Source organism: Balaenoptera physalus, assembly GCF_965194825.1.
Source record: "Balaenoptera physalus genome assembly, chromosome: 5".
Taxonomy (NCBI): Eukaryota; Metazoa; Chordata; class Mammalia; order Artiodactyla; family Balaenopteridae; genus Balaenoptera; species Balaenoptera physalus.
In genome coordinates, this window is record NC_138884.1 from 74,821,597 (window position 1) to 74,841,907 (window position 20,311).

The following is a 20,311-nucleotide window of genomic DNA, read 5'->3' on the forward strand; positions in this document are numbered from 1 at the left end:
AAGCACAAGGGAATTTTTCTCCAATATTCAATGTAAGAACTTGGTAGAGCTATAGGAGGTAAAACTCACAAAAGTTTTACCCCCAAAGACTGGGTTCCCCCAGAGATTTTATTTCTCTGACTTACCCACGCTCATCTCCAGCAATTTGTCAATTACAGTTGTTTTTCCTACTTTAGCACTGGTTCCTATGGAGGTTTCAGTAAGTTGTAATTCTCCCTGTTCTATTGATCTCTCCAATTGTGGCAGTGGTTTGCCCTGTGACCTTGTTTCTCTTACAGTTCTAAGAAGAGTTGCTTTTAAGTTTTTTCAGCTTTTTACTTGTTGTTAGGATGGAGAGGTGACTTTCAAGCTTACTTGCTGGACTGGAAACTGGAAGTTTGCACTGAATTTTTAAATTTGGGAATAGCTCTCATTTCTACCATGTTATGTGTTCTTATCTGGAAACATGAAATAGTCCTCTACTTATTTAAGCCTTTTAAAATATCTTTTAATAATTTTGTAATTTTCTCCATAAAGGTCTTATACTGATTTTGTGTTAGTCAGCTCAGGCTGCTGTAACAAGATACCAGAGATCAGGTGATTTAAACAACAGAAATTTATTTTCTCATGGTTTTGGAGGCTGGAAGTTTGAGATCAGGGTGCCAGAATGGCTGGGTTCTGGTGGTGTCTCTCTTCCTGCCTTGCAGATGGCTGCCTTCTTGCTGTCTCCTCACATTGTAGACAGAGGGCTCTGGTGTCTCTTCTCATAAGGGTACCAGTTCTACTGGATCAGGGTCCACCCTTATGACCTCATTTAACCTCAATCACCCCCCTTAAAGGCCTTATCTCTAATACAGTCACATGGCAGGGCATGGTTAGGGCTTCCATATAGCAATTTCGAGGGGACACAATTCAGTCCATAGCACATGTTTTGTTAGATTTAGTCCTAAATACTAAATGTTTTTAATGTTATTATAAATGGTTTTATTTTTCTTATTATCTTATTATACTTTTAAGTGGTTTATGGTAAATGGACATGTAATTCATTTTTATATACTGATTTTATAAGAACTTGCTTTTATACAAATGATAGCATGATAGATCTAAGAATAATACTACCAAATTTTAATTTTTTTGAAAACTTCTTTTAGATTCACTGCTACACAGAGTCACATAATCCTCAAATTCCAAGTTTACAACTGATCATCACAAGATCCCTATCCATATATACATTAGTTAGAGGCAAAAAGTTCTATACAAAATTTTAGTAGTTACATTTGTAAGCAATACTGAATTAGTGAAAACTGAAGAACTCCCAATGCATTACACATAGGATAACCACTCTTAAATATAAGAAGCGAGGCAATACAGGAAAATTTCCTGGACAGTCTAGAAAAATGATAAAGGCATTTATGATGAGATAAATGCTTTAAATTAATTAATTAATTAATTTTTGGCTGCGTTGGGTCTTCGTTGCTGCACATGGGCTTTCTCTAGTTGCAGCGAGCAGGGGCTACTCTTCGTTGTGGTGTGCAGGCTTCTCATTGCAGTGGCTTCTCTTGTTGCAGAGCATGGGCTCTAGGGTGCGCGGACTTCAGCAGTTGTGGGAAACAGGCTTAGCTGCTCCATGGCATGTGGGATCTTCCTGGACCAGAGCGTGAATCCGTGTCCCCTGCATTGGCAGGCGGATTCTTAACCATTGCACCACCAGGGAAGCCCGAGATAAATGCTTTTAGTACACAACTTATTGGGCAAATGAAACTGCCACATAGGTTGGTACTTTCACTTTTGAATATTTGTGGTATGGTATTACCCATTTATCTGACATTCATACATAAAATTTCAAGTCTGGTTCTCCAAACGGTTGCTTGATGTTTTTTGAATAGTGTCTGGTGTACTCAGAGTGCTTTTTTCATTTATCTTTTCTTCTTTTGTAAGGTTTAGTGGGACTGCGCAATGCTGGAGCAATAATCCAGAATGTCCTGAATAGTGAATTCCATTGTAACACCAGATCCAGGATAACAGCGAGCTATCAAGCCTTCAAAATGCTTGTACTGGCGTATAAATTCATCCTGCATGAAGTGCCACACCACCTATAATAAAAATGAAAATAAGAGTCATTAAACTATGAATGGAAATAATACACAGTCAAGAATGTAGAAACAATGTCAAGATATATTCTAAGGATTTAGAATAGCATAATAGTTAAGAACATACATTCTGGAGCTAGAAACTAGCTCCTTCCACTTATAAGGTTTGTGACCTTGAGTACGTTACATCATTGCTCTGTGCCTCAAGTTCCTTATCTGTAAACCGGGGTAATGATAATAATACCTTCCTCACAAGCTTCAGGTGAGGTTAAATGAGTGGATACACGTAAAGTACTCAGAACAGTGTGACACAGTAAGCACTCATTACATTTACCTGTTATTATATTTACTCCAATATCCAACAGCGATGTGGATATGCACAACTATGTATGAAACTAAGACTAATGATTAAATGAAATGCAACACTGAATGCTTAAATTTCATTTCATGTGAAAGTTTAACAATTTCTTTATCTAAAACTGATGATGCAAAACATTGCTTGATGCCATGGAGGACACCAAGATGAGTCAGACCAATCACCTGCAATCAAAGGAATTTATAATCTGGAAGTGGAAATCACGATGCAGACAATTATCAAGACAGAATCTGATACACACATTGACATTATTAGCTAATATTAATAGGTTATATTTATTGACTTACTTCATATCAGCACAGTACAAAGTGCTTTATGTATACATTATCCTTTTTAAGTCTCATGACAACCTGGTGAGGTGGGTACTATGAAATCATCCCTATCTGCCAGTTGAGGGGATTTTTTCCTTATAAACCCTAAATCTCATAAACCCTAAATTCCTAATAGACAACTTAAGACTATTTACTAAACAGTTTTACTTACACTTTTTTGCTTCTCATCTTTTAGCTCATGGTATTTCATCCACCTGGAAGGCCACTTCTCCTACTTTATCTGTTAAGTTAGTATCTGACTTTCAGAGGCTAACACAAATGCTTTCCTTCATGATGCCTTCCATGGTGTTAAAATCAGAATTATTCTCACTCATCTTTGGGCCTTTTAGTATGGCTTATAAAGAATGATGGCTCAGTTGGCAGTTTAAATCTGACTCTACCATTCATTAGCTATGGGATCATGGTCATATTACTCCACCTCTCTAAGCTTTGATTTTCTCATGTATAAAATGGCAATGACAGTAATAGTAGTGCCCACTATACAGGAGAGGTATTATTTCTACTTTTCAAATCAGGAAATTGAGGCTCAGAGAGGTGAAGTAATTTGCCCCAAACCATGAAGCTTTATCTGGAGCCAGATTATGAACCCATTTCCAGCTGCAACCCCCATGCTCAGAATCACTCCACTGTACTATACACCATTCCATTTCCTTGCTACCCTCAAAACTAAAACAAAATGAAAAAAACCCATCCCCAAACAAAAGAAAAACAACTTAATGCCTCAAAACAATAAAAAAGAAATACAAAATAAACAGGAATAGCCATATAAACTTATATAAATATTACTCCTTTCTTCCCCTCACAATTCATTAATCTGGTCTGTACCTTGTGGAACTTTCCTCCTACACTAAAATTAGAAAATGCATAGTATTTCTAGAGGAATATTTTGGAGAAAAGCAATATATGTAAGGATGTGCAATCTAGGATGGTTCAAAGAACTAAAGCATACCTGGAGTAAGTTCTCCTCTTCACATAAATGTTTGTCAACCTTCTTGTAGAGGTTATCTAGACCTTTTTTTACTTCCTTTCCAGGATACTCTTTAATAACTTTTCGGAGTTCTTGTTTGTTAAATGCAAGTTGATAGCTTACTTCCTCTTCTCTTATACCCTGTGCTACCCGAGCTTCAACGCCTTCAAAGAAATGCTTCGAGGAAATGGAAAGAAATAATAGCTAAGAACTGCTTTCATGACCACTTAAATTAAAAAAAAATCTGATTATAAAATAGTATATATTCATTATGTAAAAATCAATGTGTGAAAATATAAAGGATAAAATAATAATCAGCTATTATCATACCACTCAGAGATAACCACTGTCAACATTTTAGATTTCCTGCTAGTCTTTTGATGTGTGAGTACATAAATGAGATTATAATTTTGCAAGCTGTTTTTCCACTTAATATTTTATATGTTTTCCCAAAGTATAAATTTTAATGGCTGCATAATGTTCCTTCCAATGACTGAACTACAATTTGTTTATTCATTCCTCCAGTATGGGGTATTTAATATTTTTCACTCTTTTTTCTTGGAGTTGGCAAAATCTACTCATCAAAAAAAAAAAAAAAAACTCTTATAAATACAGTCGTCACAAATAACTTTCATTCGTAAGTATTTACCCACATTATTGATTACTACCCAGCATAAATTTCTAGACTATAATTCCTCAGTTGAGGAGTATAATTGTTAAGCATTCTGAAGACTCTTCATATACACAAATTGCTTCCCAGGAAAGTTCAATCAGTTTATATTTCTGTCAACAGTATATGAGAATGTTATCTTACCATACTATCATCAGCATTAGCACAATTAAAAAACAAATCTCTTCCACTTTAAAAAGTGAAAAAGTTTGTCATTTTATTTCACAATTCTCTGGCTATAAATGAAGTTAACCTGCTTTTCAGATGCTTAGTGGTACGTTCAGAACCCTTGCCCATTTATATGTTGAGGTCGTAGTGCTTTCCTTATTGATTTTAAAAAGAGCTTTTATATTAAATATACTGACATGGTGTTACAAATATTCTCCTCAGGTTGTCTTTTAAGTATAATTGGTCTTTTAATAGGCATATTGATTGGCAAGTCTTTATTTGAGCACAATACGACTTAATATCGACAAGCCAAATACAGTCATTACTTTTCTCTAAAATTTTCTTAGCAATTATTATTTATTTATTCTTATAAATTATTAATTTTTTGACAGTAATTTTTGGACAAGTCTATTCCTGGTAATTTTAAAATTTTGTTTCTACATAGACTTTCATATTATATATAGGTAATTATAACCTTGACTCTCCTTTGTATATCTTTATGTTTTGGTCTTATTGCATTGGCTAGATCTTCCATAACAATGTTAAATAATAAGGGGTCTATCAATGTTTCTGCTTTAAATTTGATTTCAAAGGAAGTGCCTCTATGTTGCAGGTAAGTATCATGTAGGCTTTAGGTCTGAGACCAACCTTCTATCCTAAAGGAATATCTGTCTGTTCTTAAGTTTTAAAAAGAACTGGTTCTGCATTTGATTAAATGTCTTTTAATCAAAACAATTCTTTGAATTATCGACAACAGATACATAATTTTTATTTGACTCATTTCAAGTTAAAAACTTATAGAAGATGACTAATCATATTGTGGACAAAGTTAGTTAGAAGGGTCCATTTAAGCTTCTACTATGTTGCACAACTCTCTAAAACTATCATTTCTCACTTTTTAAAAAATATTTATTTTGTTTATTTATTATTTATTATTTTTTGGCTGTGTCGGGTCTTAGTTGTGATATGCGGGCTCTTTTGTTGCGGCGCACAGGCTCCAGAGCACGTGGGCTCTGTAATTTGCGGCACTTGGGCTCTCTATTTGAGGTGCACGAGCTCAGTAGTTGTGGCACGCGGGCTCAGTTGCCCCGCGGCATGTGGGATCTTAGTTCCCCGATCCCGTGTCCCCTGCATTGGAAGGCAGATTCTTTACCACTAGACCACCAGGGAAGTCCCTCATTTCTCACTTTTAATGATCAGACTTGCTCTGGGGAATGAGAAGTCAAGAAAAGAAGGGAAAAGAAAAGGCAACGAACAAAACAATTTTTGGTTTTCCTTTTATCTTGATAAAGTTTTCAAAATCTTCATCTGAACTAGGGATAAAGGTTAGCCATTTATGAGGTAAGAAATAAAAGAGTCTGGTATAATGGAAAAGCCTAAATCTACGGTTCATCCCCCAGCTTTGCTACTTTCCAGTTAGTATAACTTTTCATTTACTTTCAGTTTCTTCGTTTGTAAAATGGGGATAATACCATCTTACCCCACATCACTGTTTATAGGAACTAAAAGAAATAATGTATATAAAACATCTAGCAGTGTCTTGGCACACTGGCAGCTTAAGTATCTGAGTCTCTCCTTCCTTATCCTCCTGCATCAATATATGAGCAAATTTAAAACAAATGTCTACTGTGTTATTCACATGTACACAGGTTCAAAACCAGGAAAGATACACTGAATGAAAATATACTTACATTTAGTTTTTCAAGAGGTTGTCCTAAAGAGTAAATGACGTAAGACTGAAGGTGATCTGTGTATTTTTGTTTGGCTTCTTTTTTTTCAGCTTCTAGACATGAGATTTTCAAACGAGAAAGTGTTGCAAAAATATGGTGGAAGTTTTCCATCATGACTACATCCCTGGGCGTCTTCTGGCTTTCGTTAGCTACTTTCTCCACTAAGATGAAAACAGGAAAAACATAGTAACATCCTGATATAAGTATAACCATATTTAGCTAGGAAAAATTTACATGATTTTTTTCATTTGTAAGTATAAGAAGTAAGCACATTTCTGGACTTAATAAAATATATTGTATTGAAGAATCTTCACATCTACGTAAACCTAATAAAAAATCATTCTAAAACAGTCCCAAATACATATATATGGAAACTTAGTATAGAATAAAGGTGGCTTTTCAAATCAGTGGGGAAATGATGAATTATTCAAAATGTTTAGGACAACTAGCTGGTCCTTTTGAATACACTAAATTTGGATTCCTATTTCACATCTTTCAGACAAACAAATTCTAAATTGCTCAAGTACTTAAAATGTTAAAAGCAAATAAATAAATGAATACAATCATAAGTACTAAGAAAAATAAAGCCAATTAAAGAATAATTTTGTGATAGTATGAACTTTCTAAGAATGGCCCAAAACTTAGAATCATAAAGAGAAAGATGAATAAATATTTCAAATAAAATTTGAAAGCTCTTGCATGGTAAAACATACCATAAACAAAATTGATTTATAGTCTTTCAGGTTTACAAAGAATAAAAAGATTGATAATACCTAGTAATATTGGGCTTTGATGCAGATGTGATAGAAACTTTCACCAAATGCTCAAAGCACTAAACTGGTATAATCTTTCTATGTGGCTATTTGGCAAAAGCCTCAACACAGACACAAAACTTTTGACCCAGTAATTCCATTTCTAATAATTGACCCTAAGGAAATTATTGGACAAGTATACAAAAATATATGGAGGAAACTGGAAACAAACTAAATGCCTATTAACAAAAGATGTGGTAAATAAATAATGATACATGGAATACTATGCAATCATTAAAAATGATTATGGTTATGTATATTAATAGACAAGGAAAGACACTAGAAGTATAGAGTATAGTAGGTTCCAAAACAGTGTGTAAGGTATGATAAAACTTTTAAAATTAGAGAACACACACAATATGCACATATACACCAGCGAGAGAGATATACTCAAAAGTTTAGCAGCGAAAAATTAAATGTTATCTTTGCATGATTAGATTACAAATTATCCTTATTTTCTTCCTGATTTTTAAAATCAGTTTGCTGATTTCTGGGGGTATGTAATGAGCATATATTACTTTACAATCAGAAAACGCAAAGCTACTTTGAATTTTAAAAGAACTATCAACCATACAAACATTCAATCATATAATTAATCTATCTTTCCCCTAAACCTGTTTCCACTGAAAATATGTTACTATAACTTCCTGTCAATTTTTTAGCTTTAAAAATTCCTGAATAGATGCAATCAGATCATTTATTTCAAATTAAACAACACATCCACACTGTTTCTGTAACTTAATTGTGTGATCTGACATAGGAAGACGGTGAATTATAGTATTTTAGCATTAATCTACCATATGTGACACATATGAAAACAGGCCTAAAGAAGTGAATTGATTTGTTTAAGGTTACACAGACATCACTGCTGATCATCTCTGGAAGACTCTTGCTAAAAAGCAATGTAATCTGGGAGATCATTTTTTGTGTTTAAACAATGAATTTCAATTTTCCATAGTGATAAGCACATATGAACCCTAAAATATAAGTGGTTCCTGGTGAATACAAATGGGTTTTATGTACTGCTTATTTTTCAAATTTAAGAAATCTTTAATTTCAGAAAACTTAAAAAAGACTATAGAATATGCAAAATAATGAACACATCTGTCCCCAACTTCTAACTTACCAGAAATAATGAAAACAATCAACCAAAAAATTCTTTAGAATGTAACAAAAGCTTACCATTAACAAACACTCCTCTGATAAGTTTAGTATATGCTTTATCTAGATCTCCACGACGCTCAGCATTTTTAAAGATTGATTCTGCAAGTCCAGCAAATTCTTCAAATTCAGCAACAAATGGGAGAATTCCTACTTTACTCTTCTTTGAGATCTTTACTTCCTCCATTTGCCTTATTTGGTTACTCTAAAGATAGGCAGAACGCAAAGGAGAAAAATAGCCAATCAACTTAGAAACAGCATATAATAAAAAGCAAATGTATACATCATAGAGACAGGACATAATTTAATACCTAGAACATTTTGAATGTTTACTAAATAAAGATTAATAGGGATAACTACGAAAAACTATTTCTACAGATTAAAAAGTACATATATTTTACATAAGAACATAAAGTCAAGGAAAAATATACAAATTATTTAAAACAAGATGCAATCAAAGCTTGTGAACCTCAGGTCTTTGTTTAAAGTAAAAACAACCAATAAACATTTTTATCATTTACGAAAGATAAGTATACAGTGATTGCCCATTCTGGGGCAGAGCAGATATCAGAGCACACACAGGATTTCTCAACATTATTTCTGGTTGGTGGCTATGAGGTCAAGTTTGAGAACCATAGTTTATTTCCAAATCACACGAGCCTAAAACTTGTTTGGATAGAGAAGTTCTGTATTTTTGGGGTATGAGAACAGAGAAGGAAAACAGGCATTTCTACTATGGATTTGTATTATATAATTTTCCATGTATCTATTAGTTACTTATTCTAAATATGTAAGCAAAGTGCTTCTGTATGATGGTGACAAAGTGCAAAAGAGATGTTTCATATAGACAGAATCTAGACACTTGGGTTCAAAATGATCTGTGGGTTCAATTATGGTTCTGTGTACATCTCAGGTTATCTAGATCTATTCACAGTAAAAATTACATTGCCAAGTAGTGTTGGATCATTTTCAACTCTCACCTAAAATTTCATTGTGTTGAGGTTTTGGGGGTAAAACCTGAAAACCATATGACATGTGGCTTAGAAAAGTAATTGTTCTTTTATTCAATATGTTATTGGAAGTCCCAGTCACAGCAAAAGGTAAGAAAAAGAAATAAGAAATAAGAAATAAATAAGAAATAAGAAAAAGAAATAAAAGGACTCTAAAGAAAAAGAAATAAAAGGAATCTAAATTGAAAAAGAAATAAAAAAGAAATAAAAGAATAAAAGGAATAAAAAAAAGAAATAAAAGGAATCTAAATTGGAAAGGAAGATGTAAAACTCTATCTGCAGATGACATGATAGTATACATAGAAAATCCTAAAGATGCCACCAAAAAACTCTTAGAACTAATAAATGAATTCAGCAAGACTGCAGATAACAAAGTTAATACACAGAAATCTGTTGTGTTTCTGTATACTAATAAGGAACCATCAGAAAGAGAAATTAAGAAAACAATCCCATTTACAGTTGTAACAAAAAGAATAAAATACCTAGGAATAAATCTAACCATGAAGGTAAAAGACTTATACTCTGAAAACTGTAAGACACTGGTGAAAAAAACTGAAGACAACACAAACAAATGGAAAGATAAACCGTGCTCAATGATTGGAAGAATTAATATTGTTAAAATGACCATAGTTCCCAAGGCAATCAAGAGAGTCAATGCAATCCCTATCAAAATACCAATGGCATTTTTCACAGAACTAGGACAAATAATTCTAAAATTGCTATGGAAACACAAAAGACCATAATAGTCAAAGCAATCTGGAGAAAGAAGAAAAAAGCCAGACGTATTATGCTCCTTGATTTCAAACTATACTACAAAACTACAGTCATCAAAACAGTATGGTACTGGCACAGAAACAGATACATAGATTTATGGAACAGAACACAGAGCCCAGAAATAAACCTGTGCTTATATGGTTAATTAATCTACGACAAAGAAGGCAAGAATAAACAATGATAAGACAGCCAAATCTTATTATTTTCAAAGGTTTAAGAGTGCAAATCCATGTCACTATAGTGTGAGGAATCCTGAAAAGCAAACTAAATGCAGCTAAGAAATGTACTGGACTGCAGAGTCCAGCTTGGTAGAACTTGATGTGTCAGTTACTTTCTAATTTTATCTCTGGTTCTTGCTAGGCTAACATTTTTAGCCCTGTTCCTTGAAGAACAGTTTGGGCTTGGTCACCAGATGAAAGTGCCAAACTCAGGTGCTGTCTATTCCACTTTCTGCAGTCATCTGACATTCATGTTTCTGTCTTAATACACAAAGACCCATTCATTACCCATTCATTATGCCCTAGGTTCTGATATTGTCTCATGTACCAAAACATATAACACTTACTGAGCACACAAAATCAACCAGACACTGAGAAGACATGAGTTAAAATAAGAAACAGAGAGTGATGACAGACGGCAGAAGGAACCATCCTTCTCCCTTTGGTGATAAGAGGTATATCCTTTAGAAATACACGCAATTTAGGAGAAAATGAGTTTATACCTTTGTCTAGGTTAATTTTGCTTTCTTCACTTCCCAGTCTTGAGAGTAACATGAACATTCTTTAATAAACTATTATTAATTACTAGTACTATTATCACCACCACCACCACCATTGCAAGTGATCCATTAGTAAGCTCTTATTCTGTGCCAGGCAATGTGCTAAGCACTTCATTTGAACCCATGTCTACATCTACCTGATACTACATCTTATGCTTTCAACAACTATGTTCTATTGGGTTGAGAGGTATTATATAAAGTTATATTTTCCTGATAAAAGCAACAGAACCTTCATATTCTGTAAATGTATAGTGTCCTCATGATTCAGTGTTCCAGTTATGTTAAATGGGACTCATTATCTTAGCCTTTGGTAGTTCTTCCTTTTCCTTTTGGCTATCAGCTTGCAATCAGACCTTCCAGGTTTATCATCACCTCTGGAGAAGGCAGGGTAGGGAAGAGGATAAGCCTTAAATGGTTAAATTTCATAATATTTCAAATGCCAAGTGAAATCACTTGGTAGGGAAGGAGGATTAACAAGACTGTTGAGATGACATTTAAGTTTCTACAGTGGACACAGACTGTTTTTAAACTTTCAGAATCTCAATAAATATTTTTAGAAAGTATAAAAAATGACATGGATTTTAATTGCCCTTAATATTTTTATTATTCTCCCATTATTCTATGGCTATTCAAAAGCTGGATTTAACTTAGAGGTTACACAGTAGAAAAATTCAGATGATAAATATCCACTTTTATATACTAAATATATTAATAAAATGAAACTTTTTTTTTAGAACCTGGCCCAGTCCAGTTCATACCTACAAGCTTACCAAAACCTAACAGAAAAAAAAAAAGTTAATGATTTTTTTCCCTATTAGAAGGAGGAAAATGGTGATTGCCAAAAGTTAACATAAGAACAATTTATTCTTAAAATAAAGCAATATGATTATTAATTAAAGCTATTAAACTAATAAACTAATTTAAATAAGCAATTAAAATAATCCAGTTATTAATTATCTTATTGGAGTATATTAAAAGAAGAAAAACAATAAATTCAAGTGATAGTTTCAACTGTTTCATTAAATCTATGGTCATTAATAGTCAACTGAGATTTCAGTTACTTAGTGGATCTCTTATGCAGCTGCTGCCTCCATGCCACCTACTCCAGAACTTGCCAAGATTCACAGTGTAGATGGGAAACTAGCTGGCACAGCACCATCCAACTAACTCTGTTCATGTAAATTGTAGCCAACACCCTGCTTCAAGGCTTTGGGCAGTAGATCCCACAGTGGAAAGCTGGAAATCTCTTGGCTTAAATACATTTTTTTTGCAACAGTTAGAATTCTAAGTTATTAAAAAACAAACAAAAACAAAAAACAAAACAAAAAAAACGAACTTACAATACATTTATCAAAGTTCCTTTTGACAGTCACCAAAACATTTCCCAATGTAGTACTTAGAAAAGAAGCAGGGTCCACATTTTGTGCAGTCCACACATGATGACTCATTTTGACTAGCATATAAAGGGAGTTAAAGCTATCGATTTTGTCTCCTAATGCAATCAGGTTGTTCAGTTCTGGCTCAATGCAGCGAAATATTTTAATCATCATTTGGCGAATCATATCTTTCCTGTTCAGAAAACATACAAAATATAGAAAAGTTATTACAAGCTTCAGGTGTATTCATCTTCAACTTTATCCCCCGGGTATACACAAAATGACTAAAATTTGATATTTCAACTAACACTGTCCAAATATGATGAACTAATTATCCTATAGTGGTTTCCAATATAAACATATTTTTTTGAAGTTAAGTTTTAGCACTCAAAATAACTTGGTCATTTGTAAAACTGGGTCCTGAAATGTACTTTGTGATTTCTGAGAAATACACTGCAATTCAAATGCTACTTCCTACCAGCAAATATCAAAATTGATTGCATTTCTGTGATTGCTATAGTAAAGAAGAGCTAAAGAGCCATAAACAGGACCAATTTTACTTCAGTAAGATGTTCGATAAGACACCGGGCACACAGGCTGATGCTCTGAGTGCTGTCAGTTATGGAGAGTCATCTGAACTCCTCACTCCTCACTGAGCAGCACTCCTTTCTGCTCAATTTAACGTTTATTTTTTTCCCAAAATAAACAATAGATAGTAACAAACACGTACTCAGATGAAACAGGCAGTGGTGTGCCAGCATTATGTTGCCGTGACGACGTTCCTCCATCTAGGTCCTCTGCTTCAGTCTGAAAAAAATTATTCAGGTACTTTACATAATAAAAGACCAACAATTTGACTAGTTATATAGCAATAGCCTGCTCAGTCTTAAAATTCCTAGGAGAATATATTATGAGAAATAATGATTTTTAAAGGCAGTATTACCGACAAAACTATACAATTTAGTATGCTGTTTAAGAATGTTCAGGAAGTGCTTTGTTCTTAGATTTTATCTGAGAATTACTGTGGCATGAGAAGTTGTGTTTGTATGTGTGCACATGAGGGGAAAGGAGGAGAGAGAAGGTTGAGGAGGCTCAGAGGCAGCATGGGAATGGAAAGGCAGCTCAACAAAAAGCTAAAAACATCCAGAAACAACTTTTAAGAGAGAATTTTAAAAATTAAAGAAATCTCAATGATCATTTTAATAAAATTTTGGTATTAAAAAATGCTATCGAAAGTTCTTACAGAAGCTAACAAGTAAACATATTAACTACCTGGACCACTTACAACAACAAGTCCCTAATCATTTAAAATAATTAATTTGTCATTCATTTTAGGCCTGCTTTTGATATGTTGGTTCTCTTTTTTAAGATGACCTTAATCTAAAAAAAAATCACTCAATTTGCACTGTGCTTTTAAGTTCTTCAAAATATTCTTACAAATCTCTCATTTTATTTTCTTACACTTATGCCATCAGAGAAGCATGATGAATAGGTATTATTATACCTATTGCACAGATGAGGAAAAACAGAGATTAAATAATTGCTTTAAGGACTCATAGCTAGTTAGTAACAAAGCCATAAGATTCGGATTTGAGCCCTCCCCATTTTTTTTTCTTTCTTACTTTCTTTATAAAAAAGACCATGGTATATATACGCAAACATCTTTTTTATTTTTTTAGTTCTATTTTTTCTTGATGATTACTAAAACTGTTTTTTAAATAATGTTTTTTGTGGGAACTGCCTAGCAGTACAGTGGTTAGGACTCCGTGCTTCCACTGCATGGGGCCTGGGTTCCATCCCTGTTCCGGGAAGATCCCGCATGCCACACGGCACGGTCAAAAAAAGAAAAAAAAAGTTTTTTGCAAAGTAAATTCAGACATTTTCCCCCCTTACTAATTTAGACAATGTTTAGGCCTAAAATAGTCTGGAATACTAGATTAGATGCCCAAACTCTATCACGGTTTTTATTATCTTGTATGACAAAATGTATTTAAAAAATCCTTAATTACAAATTTTGTCTTTTTCTGTTCTGATATTGAAATTGTGGCAATATATTAATTAGGTTAATTATGCTACAGGTCATAAATACTAGCCAATAAATAAATGTGACTCATACCATAGTTCCAGGCATGCTTTGATGTTGCTGTAGTTTGAAAAATTTACTTATGAAGTCCTGTTCTGCCAGACACAGGGGCTCCAGTTCACTTAGTACCTGTTCAAAGATCTGAAGAAAACCAAAATGATCCTACAAAGAACTGAACCAAAATGCTTAAAATAACATTCCACATTTAATTACTTTTCTGCAGGGACCAGGGATGCTTCATCTATAATCTCAACAGAAGCCCCAAAACAAACACTTTCAAGATTGAAAGGACAACACAGTATTAACAAGGCATAACAGGGCCAGAACATACTTAAAATAAAACTCACAACAATTATTTACTCGAAATCTGGAAAGAGGAACACAGAGATAAACTTTTTTTTTTTAACATCTTTATTGGAGTATAATTGCTTTACGAGATAAACTTTTTAAACTTATTTAATGCATTGCAGAGAACAGTTTAGCTTCATAAAAGCTATTTCCTCTTTACTCTGTAGCTGCTCAAATAAATGGATTTATGATTGCAAGCACTTTATGATTTATAACAAACTTTAATAAAACTGTTACATCATTTAATTGATAAATCACATTTCAGTTAACATTTGACAATATTTTTTTCAGATTCAGAACTGTAAAGTAGGATATGGTTAATTAAAAGAGCCAACAGAGCCCAAATCTTTGAACAAAATTAAAGGAATAAAAAACTGATGCTAGAAAACTAATAGTAATGTTTAAGAAGTACTTGTTATTGGGCTTCCCTGGTGGCGCAGTGGTTGAGAATCTATCTGCCTGCCAGTGCAGGGGACACGGGTTCAAGCCCTGGTCTGGGAAGATCCCACATGCCGCGGAGCAACTAAGCCCGTGAGCCACAGCTACTGAGCCTGCGCATCTGGAGCCTGTGCTCCGCAGCAAGAGAGGCCGCGATAGTGAGAGGCCCGCGCACCGCGATGAAGAGTGGCCCCCGCTTGCCACAGCTGGAGAAAGCCCTCGCACAGAAACGAAGACCCGACACAGCCAAAAAAAAAAAGAAGTACTTGTTATTTTATTTTACCTTATCAAATTTGGTTCTGTCGGCAACATCGAGATCAGAGGCTGACATGTTTCCCATATCCAACAAGGAAGATGATTGAGATCTGCGATTCCCTGAACTCTGAACACTGAGTTTATTTAGACTAGAAGTAGATCCAGTTAATTTACCGGAACTTCCATGAAGACCTAAGAAATAATAAAACTTTAAAAGTTGTGACCTTCATGAATAAAAGATCCATAGCATAAATGAGGGTTATCTTCTACTGTCTTGGTCTTCTGGGGCTCATATTAGTTAGGGCACAAATCTACCACATGGGACAGATTGTAGGCTGTCCTCTTTCATTAACATTTGTGTCCTATTCCTGAACATACTGTAAAGAGCAGTGAAACTATACAGAATCATAGAATAGGACTGAACAAGATCTTAAAGATCACATTATGCCCCGACCAGTCTCACCATAAAGATTAAGCTGCCTGATGATTTCTGTAGACTAAAGTAGATGAGGATTTCTTTCCCACTCAAACGACATGAATATGGATGAAAGTCACTGACCCTCTAGTGTACTAGTTAACATGACGGTTATATTTCTGAAAAAAACTGCCATATCCCAGTATTACTCACCTCCACCTCAAATCAACACATTAGGTGGAACCATATCAAATTATTCTTGCCCTACCAAAAAAGTCAATTACACACTATTCAACTTTAATACACCCCTGAACCCAGAAACTCTGCTTTTACAGTAAGTGAACTGATTACAGTTCTTTAAAAACTAAACAAAATGAAGAGAAAAAAAAACACCTTGAAAATTTGTTATATTTAAAATACAACTAAAATATAATACATACATCATTAACTATATATATATATTTTAATTTTTAAATTAAATTTTATTTTTTTATAAAGCAGGTTATTATTAGTCATCCATTTTATACACATCAGGGTATACATGTCAATCCCAATCGCCCAATGTAAATGTTTGCGCCAATGTAAATGTTTGCTGTGGGTTTGTCGTATATGGCCTTTATTATGTTGAGGTAGGTTCCCTCTATGCCCACTTTCTGGAGAGTTTTTATCATAAATGGGTGTTGAATTTTGTCAAAAGCTTTCTCTGCATCTATTGAGATGATCATATAGTTTTTATTCTTCAATTTGTTAATATGGTGTATCACATTGATTGATTTGCATATATTGAAGAATCCTTGCATCCCTGGGATAAATCCCACTTGATAATGGAGTATGATCTTTTTAATGTGTTGTTGGCTTCTGTTTGCTAGTATTTTGTTGAGGACTTTTGCATCTATATTCATCAGTGATATTGGTCTGTAATTTTCTTTTTTTGTAGTGTCTTTTTCTGGTTTTGGTATCAGGGTGATGGTGGCCTCATAGAATGAGTTTAGGAGTGTTCCTTCCTCTGCAGTTTTTTGGAAGAGTTTGAGAAGGATGGGTGTTAGCTCTTCTCTAAATGCTTCATAGAATTCACCTGTGAAGCCATCTGGTCCTGGACTTTTGTTTGTTGGAAGATTTTTAATCACACTTTCAATTTCATTACTTGTGATTGGTCTGTTCATATTTTCTATTTCTTCCTGGTTCAGTCTTGGAAGGTTATACCTTTCTAAGAATTTGTCCATTTCTTCCAGGTTGTCCAGTTTATTGGCATAGAGTTGCTGGTAGCAGTCTCTTAGGATGCTTTGTATTTCTGTGGTGTCTGTTGTAACTTCTCCTTTTTCATTTCTAATTTTATTGATTTGAGTCCTCTCCCTCTTTTTCTTGATGAGTCTGGCTAATGGTTTATCAATTTTGTTTATCTCCTCAAAGAACCAGCTTTTAGTTTTATTGATCTTTGCCATTATTTTGTTTCTATTTCATTTATTTCTGCTCTGATCTTTATGATTTCTTTCCTTCTGCCAACTTTGGGTTTTGTGTGTTCTTCTTTCTCTAGTTCCTTTAGGTTTAAGGTTAGATTGTTGATTTGAGATTTTTCTTGTTTCTTCAGGTAGGCTTGTATAGCTATAAACTTCCCTCTTAGAACTGCTTTTGCTGCATCCCATAGGTTTTGGATCGTCGTGTTTTCATTGTCACTTGTCTCTAGGTATTTTTTGATTGCCTCTGATTTCTTCAGTGATCTCTTGGTTATTTAGTAACGTACTGTTTAGCCTCCATGTGTTTGTGTTTTTTATGTTTTTTCCCCTGTAATTCATTTCTAATCTCATAGCATCGTGGTCAGAAAAGATGCTTGATATGATTTCAATTTTCTTAAATTTACTGAGGCTTGATTTGTGACCCAAGATGTGATCTATCCTGGAGAATGTTCCATACGCACTTGAGAAGAAAGTATAATCTGCTGTTTTTGGATGGAATGTTCTATCAATAACAATTAAATCTATCTGGTCTATTGTGTCATTTAAAGCTTCTGTTTCCTTATTTATTTTCATTTTGGATGATCTGTCCATTGGTGTAAGTGAGGTGCTAAAGTCCCCCACTATTACTGTGTTACTGTCAATTTCCTCTTTCACAGCTGTTAGCAGTTGCCTTATGTATTGAGGTGCTCCTATATTGGGTGCATATATATTTATAATTGTTATATCTTCTTCTTGGATTGATCCCTTCATCATTATGTAGTGTCCTTCCTTGTCTCTTGTAACATTCTTTATTTTAAAGTCTATTTTATCTGATATGAGTATTGCTACTCCAGCTTTCTTTTGATTTCCATTTGCGTGGAATATCTTTTTCCATCCCCTCACTTTCAGTCTGTATGTGTCCCTAGGTCTGAAGTGGGTCTCTTGTAGACAGCATATATATATATATGGGTCTTGGTTTTGTATCCATTCAGCAAGCCTGTGTCTTTTGGTTGGAGCATTTAATCCATTCACATTTAAGGTAATTATCGATATGTATGTTCTTGTGACCATTTTCTTAATTGTTTTGGGTTTGTTTTTGTAGGTCCTTTTCTTCTCTTGTGTTTCCCACTTAGAGAAGTTCCTTTAGCATTTGCTGTAGAGCTGGTTTGGTGGTGCTGAATTCTCTTAGCTTTTGTGTGTCTGTAAAGCTTTTGATTTCTCCATTGAATCTGAATGAGATCCTTGCTGGGTAGAGTAATCTTGGTTGTAGGTTTCTCCCTTTCATCACTTTAAGTATATCATGCCACTCCCTTCTGGCTTGTAGAGTTTCTGCTGAGAAATCAGCTGTTAACCTTATGGGAGTTCCCTTGTATGTTATTTGTCATTTTTCCCTTGTTGTTTTCAATAATTTTTGTCTTTAATTTTTGCCAATTTGATTACTATGTGTCTCGGTGTGTTTCTCCTTGGGTTTATCCTGTATGGGACTCGCTGTGCTTCCTGGACTTGGGTGGCTATTTCCTTTCCCATGTTAGGGAAGTTTTCGACTATAATCTCTTCAAATATTTTCTCGGGTCCTTTCTCTCTCTCTTCTCCTTCTGGGACCCCTGTAATGCTAATGTTGTTGCCTTTAATGTTGTCCCAGAGGTCTCAGGTTGTCTTCATTTCTTTTCATTCTTTTTTCTTTATTCTGTTCTACAGCAGTGAATTCCACCATTCTGTCTTCCAGGTCACTTATCCGTTCTTCTGCCTCAGTTATTCTGCTATTGATTCCTTCTAGTGTAGTTTTTATTTCAGTTATTGTATTGTTCATCTCTGTTTGTTCTTTAATTCTTCTAGGTCTTTGTTAAACATTTCTTGCATCTTCTCCATCTTTGCCTCCATTCTTTTTCCGAGGTCCTGGATTATCTTCACTATCATTATTCTGAATTCTTTTTCTGGCATCTTCACTATCATTATTCTGAATTCTTTTTCTGGAAGGTTTCCTGTCTCCACTTCATTTAGTTGCTTTTCTGGGGTTTTATCTTGTTCCTTCATCTGGTACATAGCCCTCTGGCTTTTCATCTTGTCTATCTTTCTGTGAATATGGTTTTTGTTTTACAGGCTGCAGGATTGTAGTTCTTCTTGCTTCTGCTGTCTGACCTCCAGTGGATGAGGCTATCTAAGAGGCCTGTGCAGGTTTCCTCCATCATTAAGTATATTAATATGGGACATGTGAGGTTAGGTATAAACAAAGGTATCTATCGTAGCCATGGGGAAAAATGAGAACAATATGTCCTACATACATAAAAGAATTAAAAGAGTCCATTTACAAGAAAATGTGATATTTTTACTAGAATTAAATTTAAACAATAAAAACATTTTATTCTTCTTGAATATTTCTCAGCTAACCTGTATTATTTGCTGATGGTCAGGAGGGACAAATGATATAAGAAGTGATAAAAAGATATAAGGACAATTAGAGATAAACTTTGGTTTCATTATGCAAAATCTGACCATATCTACAAGAATTTTTATAGTTTCTAAACACAGCCTGAAAACAAAAGTATAATGGTTAAGACTTTTCATAAATTTCTGACTACCCACCAAATATTTTTAACTATATTATGTATTTCTTGGATGTAGTCATACCACTACCATCATGTTGGTTTTCTTTCACCAATACCTGGCAACTCAGAGAAATCAGTATTTTTGGTGTAACTTTTTTCAAGAAAAATAACTAATTTCTAGACATTAAACAAACATGCATTGAGAATACCTACTAATACACTAAGCATACTCACTCTCTGTTTCCTGTTTGACAGCACTTTCTTTTCGAGGCAGTGTAGCTGTGATGGATTAGGTTGCAAGCATCAAAGACAAAGACAAGTTAATAAACTGCAATTTGCACAAACCATGCACAAGAGGAAGTTAAAGCTCTAGTTTAAAAGACACATGCAAAGAACCATGAGCATCAAGTAACGAGAGATGCAACGTATGTTTAGTTGGTCAGCTACTGTTTGAAAAATTATATGAGGGAAAAAACTTTACTAGTCTTTTAATGTACTGTTTTATGTAAATATTCAGGTAAAAATATCTACATCTGTAAGCCTCCCCCACACTTTTAAATGATTTTTTTT

At 34.2% G+C, this 20,311-nt stretch overlaps 1 protein-coding gene across 12 annotated transcripts in view; it reads right to left on the reverse strand.

Moving 5' to 3' along the window:
- Window positions 1-1,083: 1,083 nt before the first annotated feature.
- Window positions 1,084-20,311, reverse strand: part of EXOC1 (exocyst complex component 1) — a 60,291-nt gene continuing 41,063 nt past the window's right edge. For 7 of the 12 annotated variants that reach the window (XM_082464462.1, XM_082464472.1, XM_082464468.1 and 4 more), the window contains 9 exons: window positions 19,976-20,020; window positions 15,376-15,539; window positions 14,340-14,447; window positions 12,954-13,030; window positions 12,188-12,416; window positions 8,307-8,490; window positions 6,274-6,473; window positions 3,727-3,921; window positions 1,084-2,072 (listed from right to left, as the gene is read on the reverse strand). In XM_082464462.1, the coding sequence (XP_082320588.1) occupies window positions 1,920-2,072; window positions 3,727-3,921; window positions 6,274-6,473; window positions 8,307-8,490; window positions 12,188-12,416; window positions 12,954-13,030; window positions 14,340-14,447; window positions 15,376-15,539; window positions 19,976-20,020 (1,355 nt within the window). In that variant the 3' untranslated portion in view covers window positions 1,084-1,919. The remainder of the gene's footprint in view (window positions 2,073-3,726; window positions 3,922-6,273; window positions 6,474-8,306; window positions 8,491-12,187; window positions 12,417-12,953; window positions 13,031-14,339; window positions 14,448-15,375; window positions 15,540-19,975; window positions 20,021-20,311) is intronic. The other 5 variants (XM_082464469.1, XM_082464471.1, XM_082464473.1 and 2 more) reach the window with 2 other exon arrangements.